Here is a 23,709-nt window from a genome sequence, read left to right as displayed (position 1 = left end):
AATCTTAATCATTTCACTTTGGTGGGGGGGGAGACTTTTTACCACAATTTGCCTCCCATCTTCCTTCATCTGAGAAGCTCATATCACATTACAGAAACACACAAGCAATTTATTTTACAACCACCATGAAAAAAAATCACCACACTGTGGTCATTATTATCTATAACAGCTTGGAACCTACAAGATGCTGAGGTTTCATTTAGCTAATAACCTGATTAAGATATGCATGTAAGCTAAAATAACTAGCTGCAGGGTACACCCAAAGGTAGGGATGATCAGCAATTTATATATTCACTTATTGTCAGTCTGAACCTAAGGGAAGAGTGACTACTAATTTGACAGTCGCGCCATTAAAAAAAAAAAAAAAGTATTAATTAACCATGTATTTGATAATGTCTGATGCTCTATTTGTGAATGTAATGTTTTGTAAAACATTGCTGTTTGTGTACTATTTTAAAATGCTTGGAATTGTTTAAAACAATGTATTAATGTCACGTGAGGTGTGATCAGTTGACTATCAGTTTCTGAGTTCGACTGTCACTAGTTGACATCGTCCTGCCATGTGACACTGAATGGCTTATCAAACCACAATGTTCTCCCAAATATTGTTGCTATTGTAAGAATGTGTAAATTACTAATCATCACCACCTATTAGGTGTATCACAATATTACAGTATACCAAATAAGACTGTCAAATCAGTCTGAACGCAGAGCGATGGCTCCACTGACCTGGGGTATTTGCGGACCATGAGGAACCGCAGGCGGTCCCGGGCTTCCTCAATAGTGACTGGTGATCTCTGACCAGACTGGGAGTCCTGATCCAAGCGGTAGCATAGAGACTGCATTTTAACCAACAGACCTGCCTTATCCAGCTGCCCAACAGACAGCCAATGAACTCCCCCAGGAAAGCAAGCTGTGAAAAGAAAATGGTATGTTATAAATAAGAAAAAAAACATGTCATGCAATCTCTTGCTGAAAAAACAGCACCATCTGTAGAAAGCAGAAGAAAACTGAAACAGAGTAAAATAACAGCTCCAACAGCTTCATTTTCAGCTGCATTTGACAGATTACAAACAAGAATCTGGAATCTGAAAAACAGATTATTTGATGGGGATAAAAACCTTTTATTTTTTTTCTGCTGAAGTACTGAGGACAATTGCTTATGGATATTCTGCTGGTTTGTAGAATATAGAAATTGTGGCAGATTCATATTTAACAATATGCAAAATACAGTTCTTGCTACTTCATTTAAAAGATTTTTGTTCATTTTTTTTCCAGAATAGATTTTTTTAATATATTTTTTTATCTAACATTTCATTTAAAATGTACTGTAATGAATGTTTACATTTTTTTGAGCACAACCAGAATTAACCTACCTTTTAAAAGTTGTTCATCCCGCACTGCCTCAGCTGTCAACACAGACTTCCCAAAGCCTGCCATTCCAAAGACAGCCACCCAGCCAAAGCCATTTTCCAGTTTATACAATTTCTCTCGAATACGGTTTATCAGCTCTGGACGGCAAACAAACACAACGGGTCTTTGTGGCACACCACCTTCACAAAGGATTGTCTGAACTAAGACACACACAAAATAAATAAATAAATAAATAAATAAATAAATAAATAAATAAATAAATTGCATCTGCAGTATACAAAAATACACTTTCTAGATGCTTAGGCAGCCATTTGGTTAAATTGGGTAAGCAGATCATTATTATTTATTTATTATTATTTCTTAGCAGACGCCCTTATCCAGGGCGACTTACAATTGTTACAAGATATCACATTATTTTTTACATTCAATTACATTATTTTTTTACATACAATTACCCATTTATACAGTTGGGTTTTTACTGGAGCAATCTAGGTAAAGTACCTTGCTCAAGGGTACAGCAGCAGTGTCCTCCACCGGGGATTGAACCCACGACCTTCCGGTCAAGAGTCCAGAGCCCTAACCACTACTCCACACTACTGCTTTTTTTTTAAATAAAAAAACCCTTTGGAAAATGAATCTATAAAAGATTACATTGGTTAGACCAGTGAAATTCTCAACAAGCTAGTGCAGGTACTCATATGCACAACCGGGTGTAAACATTTTAAAAACGGAGACAATTTGAGTGGCAAGGAATAAATGCTTTTAAAATGTATAGAAAAATAAGACATGAAAAAAATCACTGATCAATTATAACCAGTTCACCATAAACAAGGAAGCTGAAAATACTGAAAGCTTTGTACCCTCTGCTTGTATCACTCAGTCATCTTTGGATTAGAACATACATGCCTGTTTCTTTTATGTATTTTTTACTAATATATTCTGTGTGTTTCTCCGTTGTGTTTCTGCGTAGATTAATTACCATGATCTATTCCATAAAAAGATTTTCCAGGCAGAAACAGTACAAAAGGAGACTTTAAAAAATGTATGCCTGGTGTTATGGTTTCTGTACAACAAAGTGGCAAAAGACACATTTTCATAAAGTAATATCATTACTGTGGTTTACTTATGCCTTTTTTTAGATGTGCACGCAAGTGAACATTGTTGCAGGACCAGGGTTGAAAACCACTGATTTAGAAGACAGATCTCACACCCCAGTGCACTTGAGCGGCTATTTTGAAAAGAGCTTTGAAACAGACTTTAAAGTTAAAAGTGCAAAAAGTTGTTAAAAAAAGGATGTTAACAATAAAAAGAAAAATTACAAGTACATTACTTAAACAGTTGTAACAACACATGGGGACGTCTAACGCTATATTTTTTTGGAACCCCATTACTCACTCTTTAAGCAATAACTTCTCAATAGGCAATATTAATAAAACATGTCTACATGTGTCCAATATAGAAACCAATAGATCCACAATGTGGTCACATGACAAAGTTATTGTTATTATACAACAAGCCCCATCACACCTTTAAAGATGTTATGAAATGCTGTGCCTCACATGTGCATCACACACTGCTATTACGACGTATAATGTATATTAGCTTGTCTTGCTAAACACTTGTATTCGTTTTTCTCCATAAAGAAGCTTAACTCAGAGTGCTCAAGATTATTTGGATATTTTCTGGAGTGCATGATTTTTTGCACAGTAAGGAAAATGTGAATGTTCAGAAGAATGCTTTTCTAGATGTAATTGTGAGGGGGTTTTGTTCTTGTTTAGATAATAAAGTAGATAAAAAAAAACTCCAACTTATGTATAAGGGCATCTGCTAATAAATAATAACAACAATAATAATGTATAATAAGAATAACCCCTGTATTGGAAGCAGACCTGACAGTAAAAGCAAGGCTATTACCTATTAAAGAACTGCTTCATTGACACTTCAATACAAAAAGTGGGCATTCCAGGTTTCCCAGGATGCTTAGAACACATCAATGTGATCTGGCAACAAATTCAATCAGCTAAAAAGGAGAGGAAGGAGCTCCATGTGACATTCCTGGATTTGGCTAATGCATATGGTTCAGTGCCACATGAACTTCTTTGGGCAGCATTTGATTTTTTCAGTGTACCGATGACAATAACAAATTTAGTGAAAGCCTGCTTTGGAGATTTGCAATTTAGTTTTTCAACTTCAGAATTCAGCACTACATGGCAATGCCTAGAGGTTGGAATAATGGCAGGATGCACCATTTCTCCACTGGCTTTTACCATGGCAATGGAAGTAATCATTAGGGCATCAAAATGGGTAGTAGGAGGAGAGCACTTGGCTTCTGGAATGCGACTACCACCAATTCGAGCATACATGGATGACATGACAACCATGACTACAACAGTAGCCTGCACTAATCGGTTATTGGGCAAATTAACCAATAACATTGAATGGGCACGAATGCAATTCAAGCCCACTAAATCAAGGAGTATCTCTATAATTAAAGGCAAAGTAGTAGATAAAACATTCTTCATTAATGGTGAGGCAATACCAACAGTGTCTGAGAAGCCAGTGAAGAGTCTTGGGAGATGGTACGACAGGGATCTAAAGGACACAGTTCGTGTGGGAGAAGTTAGACAACAAGCAGTGGAAGGGTTGAAGAGCATTGACAGCTGCGCTCTACCAGGCAAACTAAAACTCTGGTGCTTTCAGTTTGGTCTACTGCCGAGGTTGCTGTGGCCACTGACTGTGTACGAGGTTTCTTTGACAACAGTAGAGAAGCTGGAAGCTTTAATCAGTTCATACATCAGGAAATGGTTGGGAGTTCCACGCTGCCTCAGCAGAGTGGGACTTTATGGTAAAGGAATACTGCAGCTACCAGTCTCCGCTCTAACCGAGGAGTTTAAGTGCGCCAAGGTCAGACTGGAAATGACATTAGTAGAGCCACGCGACAAATGTGTAAGGGAGGCAGCACCTGTGTTGAAAACTGGAAGAAAGTGGGCAGCAAAGAAAGCTGTGGAAGATGCAAAGGCTGCCCTTCGAATTAGTGATATCATGGGGCAAGTTCAGCATGGAAGAGGGGGTCTTGGTCTCAGTTCAGCTCCTCCTACATGGCACAAGGCAGCCCCAGCTCAAAGGAGGAAGCTGGTAGTCAACAAGGTGCAAAAGCAGGAGGAGAGGATGAGGTGTATAAAGGCCATTTCCCAGGCCAAGCAGGGAGAATGGATGAGATGGGAGAGTGTGGAACAACGCAAGATTGGCTGGCAAGACCTATGGTCAATGGAACAGAGCAGGATCAGTTTCCTCATCAGGTCAACACATGATGTTCTCCCATCACCACAGAACCTAAACCTCTGGGTAGGAGAGGATCCCTCATGTCCTTTGTGTTCAACACCTGCAACATTAAGGCACATTTTGACAGGATGTAAGGTGGCTCTTAGCCAAGGACGGTTTACTTGGCGCCATGACCAGGTGCTGCGATGTTTGGCCTTAGCATTGGAAGACAAGCGTAACATGACCAATAAGTTGCCACCTGTTCCATCAAAACATTACACACAAAAGACAACATTCCTTCGCCCAGGAGAGCAACCACCAAGAAAAGGTGTTAAAACCAATCCTCGCCCAGGACAACCGGAAGCTGCTAGAGACTGGAAAATGCTGGCAGATATTGGTCAACGGCTTATTTTTCCACCTGAGATTGCCACCACTAACCTTCGACCAGATATTGTCTTGTGGTCTGGATCAGCACGCCTTGTTCACCTGGTAGAGTTAACAGTGCCATGGGAGGGTGCTGTAGATGAGGCGTATGAGAGGAAGAAACTGTGGTATGCTCAACTAGCCACTGAAGCGGAACAGCGAGGATGGAGAGTCCGGGTTTACCCAGTGGAAGTGGGTTGTCGAGGATTTGTGGCACACTCTACAACCCGGTTTCTCAGAGACGTCGGATTCAGTGGCCAAGAGTTGCGTCGCACAGTGAAGAACTTATCTGAAGCAGCAGAGAGGAGCAGCAACTGGCTGTGGTTGAGACGGAAAGATTCTGGCTGGGGATCTCAAGCACAATAGAAAGAAAGAAACGCTGATGTACAGGTAAGTAAGCTGGGCTACATCATCATATGGAAGGAAACGTAAATGGATGGAGACACATATGGATCACATTAGTTTACTGTCAAGCTACGTCTTAGTTGGTGCTTATCTTGGCGAGAGCCGAGTTCAAATCAGCATGAAGTTTTAACATCTACTCTTGTGTAATGGAAATCATGAAAGTGGTACCATACCAGCAGAGAAAAAAATAAGCTCTACCAGACTATAGTATAAGTATTCACCTTTCCTTGATACCATGAGAAGATTAAGGGAAAGGAAAATGATCATCTGAAAGATCAAGTATGGTACTGTAGATACATACATGCATATTTATCAGTAGAAAGAGGAGTTAAATACAAAGAGCAAAACAAACAGTATAGGTAGATACATTGATTAGTTTACACATCAATGTACTGTATTGCATATCCCTACTTATGTACTTCTGTATTTACTATATATTTAAAATATAAACAGAGCAACAAAAATAATGACGTTAAATTGTGTTTTTCAGCTAGCTTTTTTTTTTTTTTTTTTTTTTTTTACCTAATTTAGGTAATAGGCTTATAATCTAAATAACTAAACTCACCAAATGGAGTTCCTCCATCTAAAAACCTTTTCTCTGCTGCTGGCGAGATGAGTGGAAGGTCCTGTTGCAACATGGAGGCCAGGTCTCCATAACCTTCACGTAGTAAGGCATTATAGAAAGATATGTAGGCATAGTTATCTTTTTTCAAGATTAAATTAAGTAATGCAACTGCTTTTTCTTTTCGTGTTGTCTGAAAATAAAACATATAAATGAATGAAATGCACAGTGACCTTCACTTCATAAGCACCAAGAGAGTAAGCAATACAGTTGAACCCTTTTAAAATCACTCATTAATGTTATCCTGAGCTTATTATCGACACATTAAAATGTGCCAGCCATAATGTAATGAGAATCAATAAGGGCCAAGCACCTGAAAGTATTACTTTTGTAATTATAGTATTTTGGTTAATATTCACGCCCTGTCACTTCAGGAAACAATACCATAATTACTCTATTATGAAATTGGGATTGTATTCTTATTAATAGCTGCATGTTTTATGTGTAACATAACAGACTATTTGAAAAAGGGCTAAGAAAACGTACACAGGCTTCAACCTTCTCTTCCTCGTCTGTGTTTAGCACTCCATCGCTAACCATGTGATCCATGATATAAGAAGCCTTTATATCTTGCTCCAGTTTGGACCTTGAACTCAACAAACAGCTGCGGGCCCTCTCGTCCATTTTTTCCGTCTGATTCTACACTAAAGAATACATCTGCAAACAATTAACAGCATCAAAATATATATATATATATATATATATATATATATATATATATATATATATATATATACACACACACACACACACACACACACACATATATATATATATATATATATATATATATATATATATATATATATATATATATATATATATATATATATATATATATATGTAGCTTCCCGCATCACACTAGTTACTTCTGCCCACATAAAGACTGTTCAGGATAGCGGTTGTTTTCAGAGACACTTGACACTCCAGGCTCAGCGCCTTTACTTTTTTGTTGCATACTCTAAACTGGGATACATTTTTGCTTGTAATGCAGTAATGGACAAATGTGTCACATACTACATGGGGCAAAATATTTCACATCTAGGATGTCAGTTTAAAAGTATAGTTAAGAATGATGACACATTGTCTACTTTTTCATTTTTTTTTTCACTTTCAGTTTGGCTTCCTTGGCTGAAAAGATCTTTAACCATGACATTTAGACTGATTTACACATGCCTCGTATCCGATTGAGAATAACAGAAGTTGCATACGTTTTGAACATTCTACAATCTATTAATGTATAGCCTGCTGAGCCCTTATGGCGTTAAGGAAATGCAAGTATTGCACTTAACATCAAAACGTAGCTTACCCGTCAACTTAAGTTATCATCAAAATTTAGGACTGTAAGTAAAAGAAACAAAAAAAGAAAACAAATCAAACTTCTGATTACGGAAGGTTTATTTTTTTCATTTAATACCAGTATTGTTTCCAAATTTTAACAAGAGATTTAAAATAACAATATGGTACATAAAATAAATTGCTTTCGTCTACGTCCTATGCTTTTGCATTATATTTTTTTACATAAAAAAGACACTTACCAAAGACAAATATTTTTGTTTTTACGTTTTTCTTTACGTAGTTGAAATGTTCATTTCTAATTTAAAGTGTTAGCTCCTCCGAATGTATTTGTTTTTTAACAGTTCCCAAGTTTTGTACCTCAAAAATCATAATACAATATATTTGCTTCTATACTTACTTCCTACACAGTAAGGGGTTTCTTCTCTGGGAATACCCAATGAGGCACCTCTATTCGATCACGTGAGTGAATGATCTCACTTTTGAAATGACTTATTCAGATGCTTGTATCCAGGAAAGAACCCGACTCCTTCTGCTGTCTGCATATGTCAGCACTGGCTAGGTTGTTATCGCCGAATTATGTCTGAGAAACGGTATTGAGACCTCATTTTAGTTTGAGAGGAAAGTATTCGCAGGTGTATCCATTTGACAGCATTTTGCACTTATCAACTTTGTTTTATACATTCTACTTAGGAAACTGTAGCCGGGTTAGGTAAATGAGAACTGGGATGCATACTATTTTTAATATTTAATAATGAAATACTGGGGTTGAGTTTCAGGTTGCTATTTTGTAAATGGAAATCTTTCTCTGGGTTTCGGCATCACTGAATAATTTGTTATCCCAATAGAATCCTTGTTATTAATTTCTGTAACACATCTCCCTGTTGCAAGTCAGTTTCAGTCACAATGGGCAGGCGAGCAAATTTGGCACAGGTGATACTGTCTTCAAGAAACACACATTGCTGATATTTCACAAGGGACATCACCAAAAGTGATGACTGCATGGGTATTCTGGACTTGGACAACCTGAAGGAAAATCTCTGGTTTATATATAGGTGTGCCCTTTAGAGGAAGTATATGACCAGTATATGAAAGCATACAGCGATCACATTTTTTTTTTAGTGATAGTGAACTGAAAACGCACTGTAGATCATTATCTAACGTATGTAAATGTAATAATGTAAGTGTAGCATACAAACAGACGGACAGGTTAATAGTGTGAATCTTCTGCTAAAGAATGTCCTACCCAATTTGGATAAGCAGTTGAATGTGGGATACTGTACCTATGTAATTATATTCTATCAAAGACAGCAACATCATTATTAGGTGTAATGGAGCCAAGTCATACTCTGGATAAAAGTGCCCAGGCTATCAGATGAGCTTAACTTTGCTGTTTGTAGAGAGCCTTGCAAGATTCATATATATATCCTCCACATATTAATCTGGTTCACAAAATTGGTTCATAGCACAGAACAAGCACATTTTCACCACCCAATACACTGCTGTCATTCTTTTTAGTTCAAAACATAAATATTTCTGAAACCCATACAGTCTCCGTTCCTGCAAAAAATATCATCAGTAAAAATAAAGAACATTGAAGAAAATAAAATATGTTTATCATTAGATCTAACAGAGGCTGCAGGCCACGTGAGCAAGCTATTCAATCAACATGGCAGACAGTTTTAATGAGAATAGACAACTCCCTTTAGAATGATTTGTGTTTTGTTAAAGTTGTTGTTTATTTTAAATTGTCCATATGTTGTAACTTCTTGTTTGTGAAGCCAGTTTTGTTGCCATTATGATTGATTTGTAAAAATTCTGTGTTGAATTCACTTCAGTGCAGAGGTTTATTGAATCTGGGAAAATGAAACTTAGTATATTGAAAACAATGGATTTCTAAGTGGGAAATATGTATTAAAACTGCAATTTAATTACCTAAAACAACTTCAGTGACATAGCAAAGCCCATATTCTGACTGACAAGTAAGGATTTGTGCTAATCGGTTGTTTCCTTACCAACCAACCAGTTCAGATTAAAGTACACACACACACACAATCACACACAGATAAAATGTAATATACCATCACTTATTTTTCTTATCAAACTCCAGCAGGCTCAGTTTCTAGTCAATCCCCTCAGACTCTCAGCTGCAGCTCAGCATAAATTGCACAGTTTGTCCTGAACAGATATTTCACTGGAATTATATGTGTATTGAACATTATAGTGGGCGCAAACATTATAATGTGATGTAGGGAATTGCTGACCCTCAAAAAACTTTACACCTCTTCTTACAAGGTGCAAACCAATGTAGAAGCGAGTAACTGAAAGCGTATAAAATCACACCTGTAGAGACCTGTCATTGGCTTCAGGATGGCTGCTGTGGTACACTTCCTGATGCGGTGACACTTGGCTCTTGTTGAGGAGAGACAGGAACATGTTCGGAAAAGGGCAAGACGAAGAAGACCCTGCATATTCAATCCCAGGGTCACTTTGTTTGGGATGCCAGAGGATGCAATTCTAAACCGTTATCGTCTCACTCTGCAGGTCATCCTAGACCTAATAGCTGAACTGAGGGATGCTCTAGACCCCAGCGTCAATCTAGGGGCCGCTATCCCTGCACATGTGAAAGTGCTGTGTTCTCTGTACTACTTAGCCTCTGGTTCCTTTCAGAACACAGTTGGAATCTCTAGGGATAGCCAAATCCATCTTTTCCAGAGTGCTAGGCAAATTTCTGGATGTTAGGCCAATACATATAATTTCCTAAGGATACTAGCATACTTGATGTCAGCTGAGGCTTTTCCAAACAACTCTGTTTTATGCTGAGTGACTGTGACAATGTGCCCTGCCCGTGCTTTTCTGTATTGTATGTTGCGTGTGGTGTGTTAATGTTGGTGTATAGGCATTGGTACACGGGATATAAACGGGTCTGTATTTCACGTGTGTTTAAAAATGTATAATTGTATTTAAGCACAAGGATTGCACATCACTTCACGTGCATTTAAAGTAATTAATATGCGAGCACGAGGTTGCACATAATTAATTCACGTGCTGGGATTCAAGTGAATAATTAATTAGTAATTAAATCCCGGCACAACAGTATAAATAGATGCACGTTTCATTCACTCAGGGTTGGGTGTTCGGTGAGTGGAGAACGGGTGTGGAGAGGAGGTAAAATAGACGAGAATAAAAAGAAGAAGAATAACTGTTTAGACTCACCGTGTTTGTCTGTCCATCCACTGTTTGTTTAGTGTTAATCCATTTTGTTTGTCTATTTACTTTGGCCAACGCGCCGTTTTGTTTGTTCAGTCTGTGTTTTCTGTTTTGTACAACCTTTTTATTTACAATAAACCGGCGCAAGCAAGCACCTTCATCATTTCACCGTCCTGTGTGTGTTTCCTTTCCTGGGTCTGACGTAATCACTCAGCCAGCCGTGTGACAGTGACCTAAGCCATAATGACTCTCAGCTCCTTTCAGAAAACTTTTCTTTTCCATGTGCCAAGAGGACTTTGCTGCCCTTTCTCTGACATTTTTTTTGGATTCTATTTTCGTGCTCCACAAAGTCATACATCAACTACTGCTCTCTGTAGGCCACTACTCTTCAAGTGTGGCCACTAAATAGACCAACACGCTCATTGAGACCCTCATTATCATAATTCTGGATCATTATTTGTGCATGTTGAGTAATTTGCATTACTCTTAAGATTATATAGGGCGCAGTGCAAAATAATAGCCTGGCTGAAATGCAATTATAATTTTGCATCTGCAAATATTTGTCAAACAATTAATATTCTGCATGTTTTAGACTGTGATGAATGTTTTGCAGATGTTGTTGGTTTCACTTTTTAAACGCCTACAAAACTAAATTAATAAAACAGCACTGGAAATGCTGCCTTCATACAGCAAGGTACCCTTACAAACCAAGACAGATTTGATTAGGAGGCTGATTTGCTTGATGTACTTGGTGTAAACAAATGCAGCTATGACGATACTTCTTTCTACAGACTGAGAAAAATATAAATATACAGACAAAATGCATATATGATACACTGCAATAAGTTTGAAACTAAATGTACTTTTTGGTCTCTAAATAAATAACTGTGCTGTTAAAATGTCCCACTCTCACTGAATAGTACCTTGATTTTAGCACCATGGTTTTCCTATTATGCTAATGTACTAGGACACCATTTTTATTTCTCATGCTTGGGTGCCATCCCCCTTTGTGAGTGAGATTAAAGGGTATACACTACAGTATCATTGTATCATTATAAAATAGTATATTCATGTGATTCTCAATAATAAATTATTTAAAATCAAATGCATTTTTAATTATGCCAATCAAGTCATTACAATGATACAGTTTGAAAATAATTTCTACTACCCTTTCAAATCTTCAATTTAGTTCAAGTTAATTCACAATTTTGCATTATTGATGAAAATGTTCTTTACAAATGCTCAAATACTGTGCTTCTAAAGATTAATTTATCCAGTTAAGAAACTGGATAAATTAGACTATTTATATGAACTTGGCAATGTGCATACTGTAAAAGATAATGCTATATCGAAAATAATATAGTTGCTCCTATTATTGTAAAGTCTAGCACAGGGGTGTTCAATCAAAGTCCTGGAATGCAGGCTCCTGAGTGGCCCATCTAGTAAAGGCACTCAGTGTGGAGTTCAGGATGCGCCCTATAGCCTGGAGATCACAGGTTCTAACCCAGGCTATGTCATTGCCGACCGTGACCGGGGTTCCCAGGGGGCGGCGCACAATTAGCCGAGTGCCGTCTGTGTAGGGAGGGCTTAGGTCGGCAGGGCAATCCACGGTTCACCGCACACCAGCGACTCCTGTGGCTGATAGGGCGCCTGCAGGTCTGCAGTGGAGCCATTCAGATCTGTGTTGTCCTCCAGCACTATAGATCTGGTAGCTTCGCTGTGGATCCGTAGTGCGAAAAATGACGGGTTGGCAGGAACACGTTTCGGAGGACGCATGTCCTGGTCTTTGGGTGGCCAAAGACCAGGAAGACCAACTGGCCATCCCTAGTTTGGTGCTAAATGAAACTATCAGCCTATTCACAAAGGTTTTTATATATATATATATATATATATATATATATATATATATATATATATATATATATATATGTAAGCTAATGTACATCTTGTACATACAGTATAATTGATAAGAAAATATTTAGCAGCTCATGTTTAATGTGATTGCATGTTAAATGTCAACACTTTTAAATCACACAGTTGGTAAGAATTATAAAGCAGTGTGGAGCAGTGGTTAGGGCTCTGGACTCTTGACCGGAGGGCTGTTGGTTCAATCCCAGGTGGGGGACACTGCTGCTGTATTTTACCTAGATTGCTCCAGTAAAAACCCAACTGTATAAATGGGTAATTGTATGTAAAAATAATGTGATATCTTGTAACAATTGTAAGTCGTCCTGGATAAGGGCATCTGCTAAGAAATTAATAATAATAAATGTATTTCAGTCTAACTATATACTGTAATTTAATCTGTAAATATGTGTGTGCTTCTATAATGTGCCAAGTGAAATACTGTGTCTTTCAAATACTAGCCCAAAGTGTATTGTGAAAATAAGATTTTAGTGAGACTTCTGAGAGCATTTCATATGGCACCACTTGTTCTTTCCAGACTTTAAATCATATTTATAGATATATTTAAGAGTATTAACAAATATTTAAAAAGTAGGCAAAAAGCATAACAATATTTTAATAATTACATTTATTAAAGTGCCGAACTTTTACACTATTTAAATAAATGTATATTTTGGTTTGTTTTGCAGGGATGTGTTAAAAAAAACATTGCAGGAAGGGTTCCCCTGCAATTGGGCAGGCCAACCAAACATATGAGAACATGTGTGTTTGAATGCAAGGTTTGACCTGATTTGAGAGCAATGAAAAATCATATGCAGAATGTGGTCAGGTTAAAGTGTATGATAGCCATTGTAACCTGACCACATTTATAAAAGCACATGGTTGACTGTTGTGGTCGACTCAGGGGGACAAACTCTTTAGGAGAGGGCTCTTTGGGAAGTGGTGGTGTCCTCAGTACACAGTAACACCTTACAGTTTTAAAACCCATCCTTGCCAAAACATAATAGATACATTACATTGGGTAATAAGTCTGTACTGGTTTTGCACAAAGGAGGAACAGGGTGCTTGGCAGCGGCTCCCCCCAGCCTGTGCTAGCCAAATATGTTACAGTAACCACTCACACCGCCACAGTAGGATATTAAATACAGGTAGAATTTATAAGAAAATCCATCACTGGACATGCATGATTTCCATTACATGAGAGTAGATGTTAAAACTTCATGCTGATTTGAACTTGGCTCTCGCCAAGATAAGCACCAACTAATGTGATCCATATGTGTCTCCATCCATTTGCGCTTCCTTCCATATGATGATGTAGCTATCCTTCTGTCTGGTGTTGATGGCTGAAGTGTAATGCTGGCTCCAGGGATCAGCTTATTGCCTCCCTAGTGCATCAGCACACACAACGGCTGCGATGCTGGCTCCGGGGATCAACCATAGTGCGGTCTCCCCAGCGCATCAGCATGACAACCGTATGGATTCAGCTAAGTAGGGTACATCTCTGGGGTCTTCAAGTAGGCACCTTCCATCCTTGGTGTTTCGTCGACTAGCCCACGACACCTCAAGAGGGCTCGACGGTGATTCTGGCGTCCCAGCATCACCCCCCTCCGTCCCCCACTCAACTCAGCCCAGCTTACTTACCTGTACATCAGCGTTTCTTTCTTTCTATTGTGCTTGAGATCCCCAGCCAGAATCTTTCCGTCTCAACCACAGCCAGTTGCTGCTCCTCTCTGCTGCTTCAGATAAGTTCTTCACTGTGCAATGCAACTCTTGGCCACTGAATCCGACGTCTCTGAGAAACCGGGTTGTAGAGTGTGACACAAATCCTCGACAACCCACTTCCACTGGGTAAACCCGGACTCTCCATCCTCGCTGTTCCGCTTCAGTGGCTAGTTGAGCATACCGCAGTTTCTTCCTCTCATACGCCTCATCTACAGCATCCTCCCATGGCACTGTTAACTCTACCAGGTGAACAAGGCGTGCTGATCCAGACCACAAGACAATATCTGGTTGAAGGTTAGTGGTGGCAATCTCAGGTGGAAAAATAAGCCGTTGACCAACATCTTCCAGCATTTTCCAGTCTCTAGCAGCTTCCAGTTGTCCTGGGCGAGGATTGGTTTTAACACCTTTTCTTGGTGGTTGCTCTCCTGGGCGAAGGAATGTTGTCTTTTGTGTGTAATGTTTTGATGGAACAGGTGGCAACTTATTGGTCATGTTACGCTTGTCTTCCAATGGTGAAGCCAAACATCGCAGCACCTGGTCATGGCGCCAAGTAAACCGTCCTTGGCTAAGAGCAAACAATACTGTATACTTTATCAGGGCTCAGACCTGCAGAAAATACATGTCAGGAGACTGCAGACTTCATGATTTAGCCAGTTTATACAATGGTACAGTGATGAATGGTATACTTACTTTATATGTTACAGTGTCATGGAAAATGTCTTTGACTTCACTGAGCACCGTAGACAAAAAGATTTCAACGGCTGACATTTTAGAATGCAGTTTTTCTCTTTGTTTGGACTCATCCATTCTTGTGATTGATGTGCCACGATAACCTACATAAATTGAAGCAATACATCATTTAGGTGTTTTGCCACCCCCTCACACTTTTCATTCCTCTGATGTTTAATCATCTTACAGAGTTAAATAAAAGAGTTCAGTCAATAATTCTATTTATTCAAAAGTTCAAATAAACTATTCAGTAACTGCACATACTGTATGTAACAGATTATGATTAAGTAAATAGATCCACTATTAACAAATTAATTTAAAATGTAGATACAAATGATCTAGATACATATTACATAGATATATACACATTAATTCTTATTATTAGTAGTATTTATTTCTTAGCAGACGCCCTTATCCAGGGCGACTTACAATTGTTACAAGATATCACATTATACAGATATCACATACATATATATATATATATATATATATATATATATATATATATATATATTTTTTACATACAATTACCCATTTATACAGTTGGGTTTTTACAGGAGCAATCTAGGTAAAGTACCTTGCTCAAGGGTACAACAGCAGTGTCCCCCACTGGGGATTGAACCCACAACCCTCCGGTCAAGAGTCCAGAACCCTAACCACTACTCCACACTGCTGCCCACACTGTTGCCTATTATCTATACACATTAAGACACATATGGCTCAAAAGAGCCAACTTCCCAAATATACATTTATTCACATATCAGTATATATGACATACTGTTATACAGCTTAAATGATAACAAGTTTTTAGAGTATTTTAAAAGTTTTTTCCAACCCTTAAGTATAACATCACATGTATCTGTAGTAAAAACAAAAAACAAGTATCCTCAATTTTACAGTGTAAAAAGCAATATGCTTAATTTACTAGAAACTGAACAACTTCTGCAAGTTAAGTGATATACTCAATTGTAATTAAAAGAGTTCACGACACTGCTATAGAAGGACCATGTGCTTATTAATATTAATTAATAGAAATTGACACTAAACAGTATCTGGTTCATAAAATCAGTCAGGATCAGATGGATATTGCTCAAATTGCTCTAGTTTAGCTAGCAATGATTCCCTCTGCTGGATTAATTTGACAGTTTTTTCCCCAAGCTTCGGTTGCCTAGAGACAAAGAACCCACAGATGTAATGTACATTTCCCTTTTAACATTTACAAATAGCTATTTCACAAGCAGAACAGCAGTTCATGTGCGTATGCTTCTGTACGTATTTGTGTGGGAGGCTGCCAAGGATTACAGTTACATCACACACTTACGCTGGTGTGGGGACGGTAAAAGGACGTGGGCTGTGAATCTAAAGGCTGGTGGTGGCAGAGGTGGGTGGACTGGGAATCTAGATACTTCCAGCACTAATTTACAAAGGAAGTGATTAGCAAAATGTACCTTAAAAGGTTTCACAGGAACTGTAAATGAATCATGATAAGAATTTAAACAGTGCAGAAACAGTAGGCAACTTTGATCCTGGAGGGCCATTCTTATTAGATATATTCAATAGATTCAGTAATTAAGAAACGGCAGTAACAAAATTCCGGAGTGCATGGCTGTTAACTAATTTTCTGACAAACACAGCATTACCAACCATATTGATACTACTGTCGAAATGGCAATATTGCTCTTACTGCTATTGTAGATTGTTTTGTTGCAGCTAGTAATAGAGGTAACATATTCCAAAAGCAGGTCCTAAATAAACAAGGAAAAGAATGTATGCTAAACAGTATGGTATAGGGTACAGTTTGGTATGTAGTTGTTAACAGGTACTTTATTTACTAATTTATTTTTGTTTTCTTTCTGTGCTGGCCAGAATATAATCTATACTGTCCAATAGTTAGAACTAATGTTTAAAACGTGGAAGATTATCTTATAAAAGTAATAAAGATTTAAATTTCTATATACTACAATGTATGAATAACAAACAGCGGACTTCTGAGCTAGTGTATGAGATGATTGTTTTTCATAAAATGAACAGAACCTCATTATACAAAAACTTTCAGATGACATCAGCCAAACTGTCACCTTTTATAAAGGAACACTTAAAAATATATTTTTTATAAAAGAATTTCAGTTGAAGTTTGGTGTCATCCCATATGAAATGAAAATAAATGAAAGTGAATAAATAAGGGTTCACCAACTATGATCCATAATCACCATATAAAACATGTTCTTATTGTATGGGAAGATATTACCAATTGTACCACAGTGATTTCCAGGTCATCCATCATAAATTAGAAATTACCGACTACTGTATAAGGTAGAACTTCCCCAAAATAATACAACTGGTGTATTATATGTAGTATAAATGCAAATATTTTTTAACCTGGTAATGGTCCATGGAAAAAGAATATTTAACAGGAAGGTGTTATCTACAAAAACACTGCTATAGTACCCTTCCAAAAATGTGGCTATATGATTTTATGATACAACTCAATTGGTTTTGTTGTTTTCAGTTAGAGTTATACATGGTTTCTTAGTCATGGCTTCAGCATTTCAGTTCTGTGTTATTTGCTTTAACGTTGCTTTATACATTTCTAGCATGATTATATATGTAGCAAAACAAATTATAACTATCCTGAAGATAAAAAATATATCAGCAAAGTATTGATTGAATGATGGATTTCCTACTGATTCAACATATGTGAATTGAAAACAAAATGAGTAGAAAAAAATATACATAATAATGAAGATACTGTATACTGTAAACTAAGATTCCATGATATAATTATAAATTAAATGTGTTGCATGGATGCCAGTTGTTAAGATACAAGTTTGCTTACTTTGACTGCTTTTTTCAGACATGAAACTTTAAACTGTGGTTGCAATGGTGAAAGCTAACAATAAGCACTCTACATGCATGCTTCTTCATTAGGCATAAAACAAACAACAAAAGCACCTTCGGGTTCAGGATTTTCTCCTAGGCCACCAAGCAAGATACAATTTACATTCCACATTCCAGGTACAAAATCCCACTTCTTTGCCTTCTGTCTCCTTTCAAAAAACCAAAAACATGCAACAATAAACTAATTGAAGCACATTCCAGCAGCATGCAAATGTATTGCTGGAAGTGCAAATTGACAACATCAGGTACAATGTCTTGTAAGTAAGCACTTAGGTGGTAGGCGAAGAACTCAAGTTTGTCTCAAACCACATGAGCAGTGCTCATGGTAACTAGCTCAAAAAGGATTTATAAACTGCTTACAATTCAAATTGTTTCTGTTGAAGTGCAAGAGCTTTGGTTTTCTCGTTTTCCTCATCATCACTTTCATAAACTAATCCCAGGTAGTCTGAATCCTGGAAAGATGCACAGTTAAAAAAAGAAGACTAGCTTGCAGGTGAGCCTTGTGCTTTCATTCCATAAGCGAAGGTGGTAGCTTCTCTACAGCTTGGTCTAAATTGATTTGCTTGAACATGTGCCATTTTCTGACTGTAAATGTGGAATCTTTAGCACTAAGGAGCATGAACAAAAACACTTCACGTCCATCAAGTACTTTCTCAGGAGCCCAACACCTCCACTAAGCAAAAAATAAATAATGAATTGTAATATACCTACCTTGGTTGATACATATTTCAGGTAATTGTCAGAATAAACTGTGGACATCCACCACTGCAGCCAGGGTTTACTGTATATGCTTGAGGTTTCGGATGGTCGCCATCTATGTAATATTTCTTTCTACATTCCCTAATGAAAAGGATATAAACGCCAAGGGTAATGACAATATTTGAAATTTAAACTGTTGCTCCTAATTGAACACACTCTGTGGTCAAATGAACCAAACAGCAGGCAACTAGACAGGCAACTAGAACAGAAGAGCAGCCCCTGAACTCATAGCAAAGCACCTTCACACAAACTTCAAAAAGAAAACACAACATTTGAGCTACTGCAATAAGAACTACAAGAATGATTGCAAACATCATAAAAATGCTGCAGTTAATCACCCCTGGGTGAAAACACCAGAAGGGATTAATAAAGAGTTAAAGAGCTGTGGTTTTTGGACCCTCCGTGTATTTAGATGATTAAAATAGACTCTCTTAACACATGTGTAGGTATGGTGATCTTTACAAGAAGCCTATTGTCAGGTTTCCAATTTGATGGGAACAAGGTGGATTTTAAAGAAAGAATGATAATTCTATAGTATAATTCATTATCAAGATCTAATTGTTTCAATAACGGACAGATCAGTATAACATTAACAAGTGTGGCAACTTCGGAAGTAGAACATGGTGTGAAAAAAAGATAAAATACTTTTAATTTATGTGTATTTAAAAAAAAAATACCATTTAGATGTTTGGCTCTCAAGGGCTTGCCTTAATTCTGGGTTGATCACCCACTTTCTTCTTCCCTTGGTTAATGTTGAGGAGGTCATCTTTAACAGATCAACTTCAGTTGCAACTGGCTCTATTGCTGGGTCCTTAGAATTACAAAAAAAAAGACTGCAAATGCACTTTTATACTGCTGGTTTTAATAAGCACTGTAATGACGAATTGCTATCCAACCTGAAGTGTTATATGACATGAAATTTAAACAATATAACATTATCACAGTACCTGGTCATATTTTAGGTGGTGAGTTGAAATTTTCTTGTCCACTTCTCTGATTTCTTCCCCAAAGAAAAGGTTTCGATCCAACCACTTCACATAAGAATCATCAATCTATAGATTTAATAAAGTACTTTACTGACAGGCATATATGAAAATGTAAAAATATCCCAGAAAAGATGGTTAATATTAAAATGTACATTAATTAATATGGCATTTCTACTGTACATATCTGCAATCTACATTATTAACAAAAATAAAGAAAGTGAGATGCAATCTAGTAATGCAAGAGTAACTAAATGATTACCTCTCCCGTCAGATCATTATATACAGGTGGATATATCTGCATGTCAATCATCTCTGTTAAAACTCTGTCCGACACTCGATCATCAGCTGTCCTTGCTATAGTTTTCTGAGGCAATGTTACATTAACAAAAGCGCTCTGTGGGTGCTCTGGTTTATTGACAATGACTGTTTTCATTAATTTCATGTCCTCCTCTTCTTTCAGATACTATAACCAAACAAAATGTGAAATTGTTAATACATAGAATAAACTATACTCATGTATAACACACCTATATAAAGAGTTATAAAGTTTCTTCCCAGATGTACCTGTAATGTCTGTTGTAAAAGCAGTAGTCTGGAATCCTTGCTGCAGGTTATTGCTTTAAGTAAAGGAGGAAGGTCTGCATCTGGATCAATTAATTTTGTTTCTTTTAAACATAACTTACGATAGTCTCCTAACAATCTGAAAGATACATCAACAGTTATAACTTTGCAGAGGGGAAATATGTTTTGTAATACACAATAAACAATTGTAATACACACACAATCTTTAGCTTTAGGGGTTATGAATGCTGAACAACAAAAGTACCAGTATGTTTATTATTATTATTATTATTATTATTATTATTATTTCTTAGCAGGCGCCCTTATAATTCTATCACTCATTATTATTTATATCAATGCATTTCACAATATAACCCTGCTGTTGTGTAATAAATTGATTTTAATAAACCAAAGCAATATTTTCTACCTTTTAAGGTCATCTGTGGGGTTTTTAGGTATTTGTGCATTTTCCTTCGCTGTCTCCTCAAAATTATTACAAAACACAATTGGAGATTCTGTGCGGATTACTTGTAATTTAATTCCTAGTTCTTGAAAAAGCTATTCTGCTTGAAGGTCTGGCATTGAGTGATGTCTCTGTCAGAAACATAAAACATGTATCAATCAAACAATATGATGTTGAATACACTTTTTGTTGGAGTAATTTGCACAATTTCACAAGTAAAATATAAGGATTGTTAAAAGGTTGTGTTTACTGGGAACAACTTATGAAACAGGACAAGAATTCATTTTCATAAATAAAATCTTTGGTTTCAAGAAAAGTGGAAACATTTCAGTCATGTATTAAAAACGTATGCTTACAGTATCGTTTAACATTGTTATTTTGAAAGATCACCTACGTAATACAGTGAGCCTTAAACCTCTTTCACTGTGGTTTGGAGTTAGCTTTCAGTATTATGCACATTGGTCTGGCACTTTCATTTTAATGTCCATACTTACGTATGGTAAGTATGTATCAAGAAGTATTTCTGTGATTCTTTTAAATTAAATGTATAATTCCATCCCATAATGTTAAGGTTGTGCTATGTTCTTTATACTGTTTATTGGTTTACTCAACATTCATTGTCAATATCGAAAACTTAAATTTGCTACAGGGTTTTTCTAGAAAATACAACCTTAGCACGTACCTAAACGCTTACTGGGTTTAATGATCATGAACAGCTTCTCAATATGCTCCAATAGAAAGTGATGGAATTTCGAAAACCCATAGAAACAAATTGCTTTTTTTAATCTTCAGAGATTATCTCTGAATAGGAACTCCATGGGAGGTTTATGAGGATACACAGTAGGGAACTTTAGTACATTCCCCCACAAACAACATAGAGAAAAACATAGACAATATTTGTATCAAGGGCAGCAGTGTGGCGTAGTGGTTAGGGCTCTGGACTCTTGACCGGAGGGTTGTGGTTTCAATCCCCGGTGGAGACACTGCTGCTGTACCCTTGAGCAAGGTACTTTACCTAGATTGCTCCAGTAAAAACCCAACTGTACAAATGGGTAATTGTATGTAAAAATAATGTGATATCTTGTAAGTCGCCCTGGATAAGGGCGTCTGCTAAGAAATAAATTAATTATTACTTACCTTCAGTTTAGAAACTTGGTGAGTTTCAGTGTCATTATCAGGGCACTGACTTTGATGGGTAGGACGTGGACAATATATTCCAGCACCTAGAAAAAAGTATGGTATACTTATTAACACAAAAGCTCTGCTTCGGTGGTAGTTTCTGAACATAGGAGCTGACACACAGATTTCACTTCACAGCTCTTAAACAGTTAAAAATGCTTTCAGACAATTAATATTAACCACTAACTGATGGAGTTAGTTTTGAGCTGGCAATACTTGTTAAGGTGTAAAGTGGGACATTATTATTGGACCTCCATATTATTATTTATTATTATTAGTTTATTTATCCAAGGCGACTTACAGAGACTAGGGTGTGTGAACTATGCATCAGCCGCAGAGTCACTTACAATTACGTCTCACCCGAAAGACGGAGCACAAGGAGGTTAAGTGACTTGCTCAGGGTCACACAATGAGTCAGTGGCTGAGATGGGATTTGAACCGGGGATCTCCTAGTTACAAGCCCTTTTCTTTAACCACTGGACCACACAGCCTCCTTATATTATAACATAGATGTATATATTGCACCACCAAATCTGGCTGCTGTTCAAGGACGACGCCTATTCCCCCCACCCCCAAATAATACAAAAAACTTTCCATTCACTGGTAAACGCCACATTAAACACTAATTAAAGGTCAATGTAGAAATGTTGTCCTTGTAACTAAATGATATTCAAAATTAACAAAATGCATAATTTATTCTGCAGAGTACATCCATATGGTATAGGAACTGTCTAGAATTAAGCACACCACAGATATGTAAAGTACAGTAAATAACAGTTGATCTTACATGGCATAGTTTTGTATCAGCTTCCTCTGGACAAGGTACACAATCATACACCTTTTCTAAATCCAAAGGCTTTACATTTTCATTAATCTGAAAAGAAATAGCAACATGATTTACAAAAAGTGAATTACTTTAAACTGACTGGAGCACAGGCAGCATTCACTGTATTTTGTGTATGTTCAATTTTTACGCAAAAACAAAAAATGAAATACCATACATTGCTGCCATCTACTGGTGCAAAAACTGAAAGATGTCAATGTAATTCTATCGCACATTATTATTACTAAAGTAAATAGTCCCTAGTAGATGATAAAAGTCTCTGGTTATGTAAATACCAGTATATACTTTTTTTTTTATCTACCTATTCATCAGCTGCATATAGTTCTAAATCCATCTAAAAACAATATTCTATACAATTAGCAGAGAAATGACTAGTGAATATTATAATTATATGACTGTTAGCCTAAAGCTGCAGTAGGTTCTATAGTAAATCTATAGTATAGCTCTTTCTCATTAAAAGTTCTATAAATCTTGCAAAATGCGCCACAGTTTGCTTCTCTGTGGCATTTCAGTCTGTTACTCTACTGCAGACCATCCTATAAGAAGTCAGCTGATATCATAATAGAGAGCTAAATACTGCATTATAAAAAAAATGCAGACTTACAGTTTTGTGCAGTCAACAGAAAGCTGTCCTCTAAGTAGGCAGAGGTTAGCCGCTCAGTAAGCACATGGCGCTGTCGGAAGATGTCCACCAAATAAAAGTAGTGTAGGAAAAGTTGTTCACATACTAAGACAATATGAGTGACTATTCTACGTTTAAGCTCCTTGTTTTCTTCTTCATTTAGAACTTGATTTCAGGAACATTTTGTAACATCCTGCCAAAGGATTTTTATTTCTGCTAGGATGATACTCCCCTGTAAAGTAAAAGAAAACAACATACATTATATTGTTTCATTATAAGCTGCATGTTTTTCTTACAGTTGTGACAAAATTGCATTTGAATTTCCTTAATACAGCATCAAATATTTTATACCAATCCTCGCTCATCTTCTTCGGACACGTTATCTCTGGCCTTCTCCTGTGAATCAGCTTGCAGTGCTCCGACAGACAGGTAGGGGGTGTCATATTTCAT

At 37.0% G+C, this 23,709-nt stretch overlaps 2 protein-coding genes across 5 annotated transcripts in view; both read right to left on the bottom strand.

Moving 5' to 3' along the window:
- The window catches only part of LOC117419459 (apoptotic protease-activating factor 1-like), a 73,859-nt gene extending 65,900 nt beyond the window's left edge, over positions 1-7,959 (bottom strand). For 3 of the 4 annotated variants that reach the window (XR_004547269.3, XM_034032212.3, XM_034032215.3), the window contains exons 1-6: positions 7,624-7,775; positions 7,395-7,426; positions 6,572-6,742; positions 6,029-6,218; positions 1,377-1,574; positions 730-913 (exon numbers count right to left, since the gene is read on the bottom strand). Coding sequence is in view for 3 of the 4 variants with exons in the window: in XM_034032212.3 (XP_033888103.3) it covers positions 730-913; positions 1,377-1,574; positions 6,029-6,218; positions 6,572-6,709 (710 nt within the window). In the remaining variant the exon portion in view is untranslated. The other variant, XM_058986224.1, reaches the window with a different exon arrangement.
- A 7,505-nt stretch (positions 7,960-15,464) lies between these two features.
- Positions 15,465-23,709, bottom strand: LOC117420150 (coiled-coil domain-containing protein 87-like). Its single transcript, XM_058986511.1, has 9 exons — positions 23,611-23,709; positions 22,581-22,667; positions 21,767-21,837; positions 20,155-20,290; positions 19,850-20,053; positions 19,552-19,656; positions 19,282-19,415; positions 18,557-18,685; positions 15,465-17,994 (listed from the first exon to the last, which is right to left on the bottom strand). Exons 1-8 carry the CDS (start codon positions 23,707-23,709, stop codon positions 18,574-18,576), a joined length of 948 nt encoding a protein of 315 aa, XP_058842494.1. The 3' UTR covers positions 15,465-17,994; positions 18,557-18,573.

This window comes from Acipenser ruthenus, chromosome 14 (genome assembly GCF_902713425.1).
Source record: "Acipenser ruthenus chromosome 14, fAciRut3.2 maternal haplotype, whole genome shotgun sequence".
NCBI classification, from domain to species: Eukaryota; Metazoa; Chordata; class Actinopteri; order Acipenseriformes; family Acipenseridae; genus Acipenser; species Acipenser ruthenus.
Note: the sequence above shows the minus strand (reverse complement) of the source record. Positions and strands in the feature narration are given on the sequence as shown.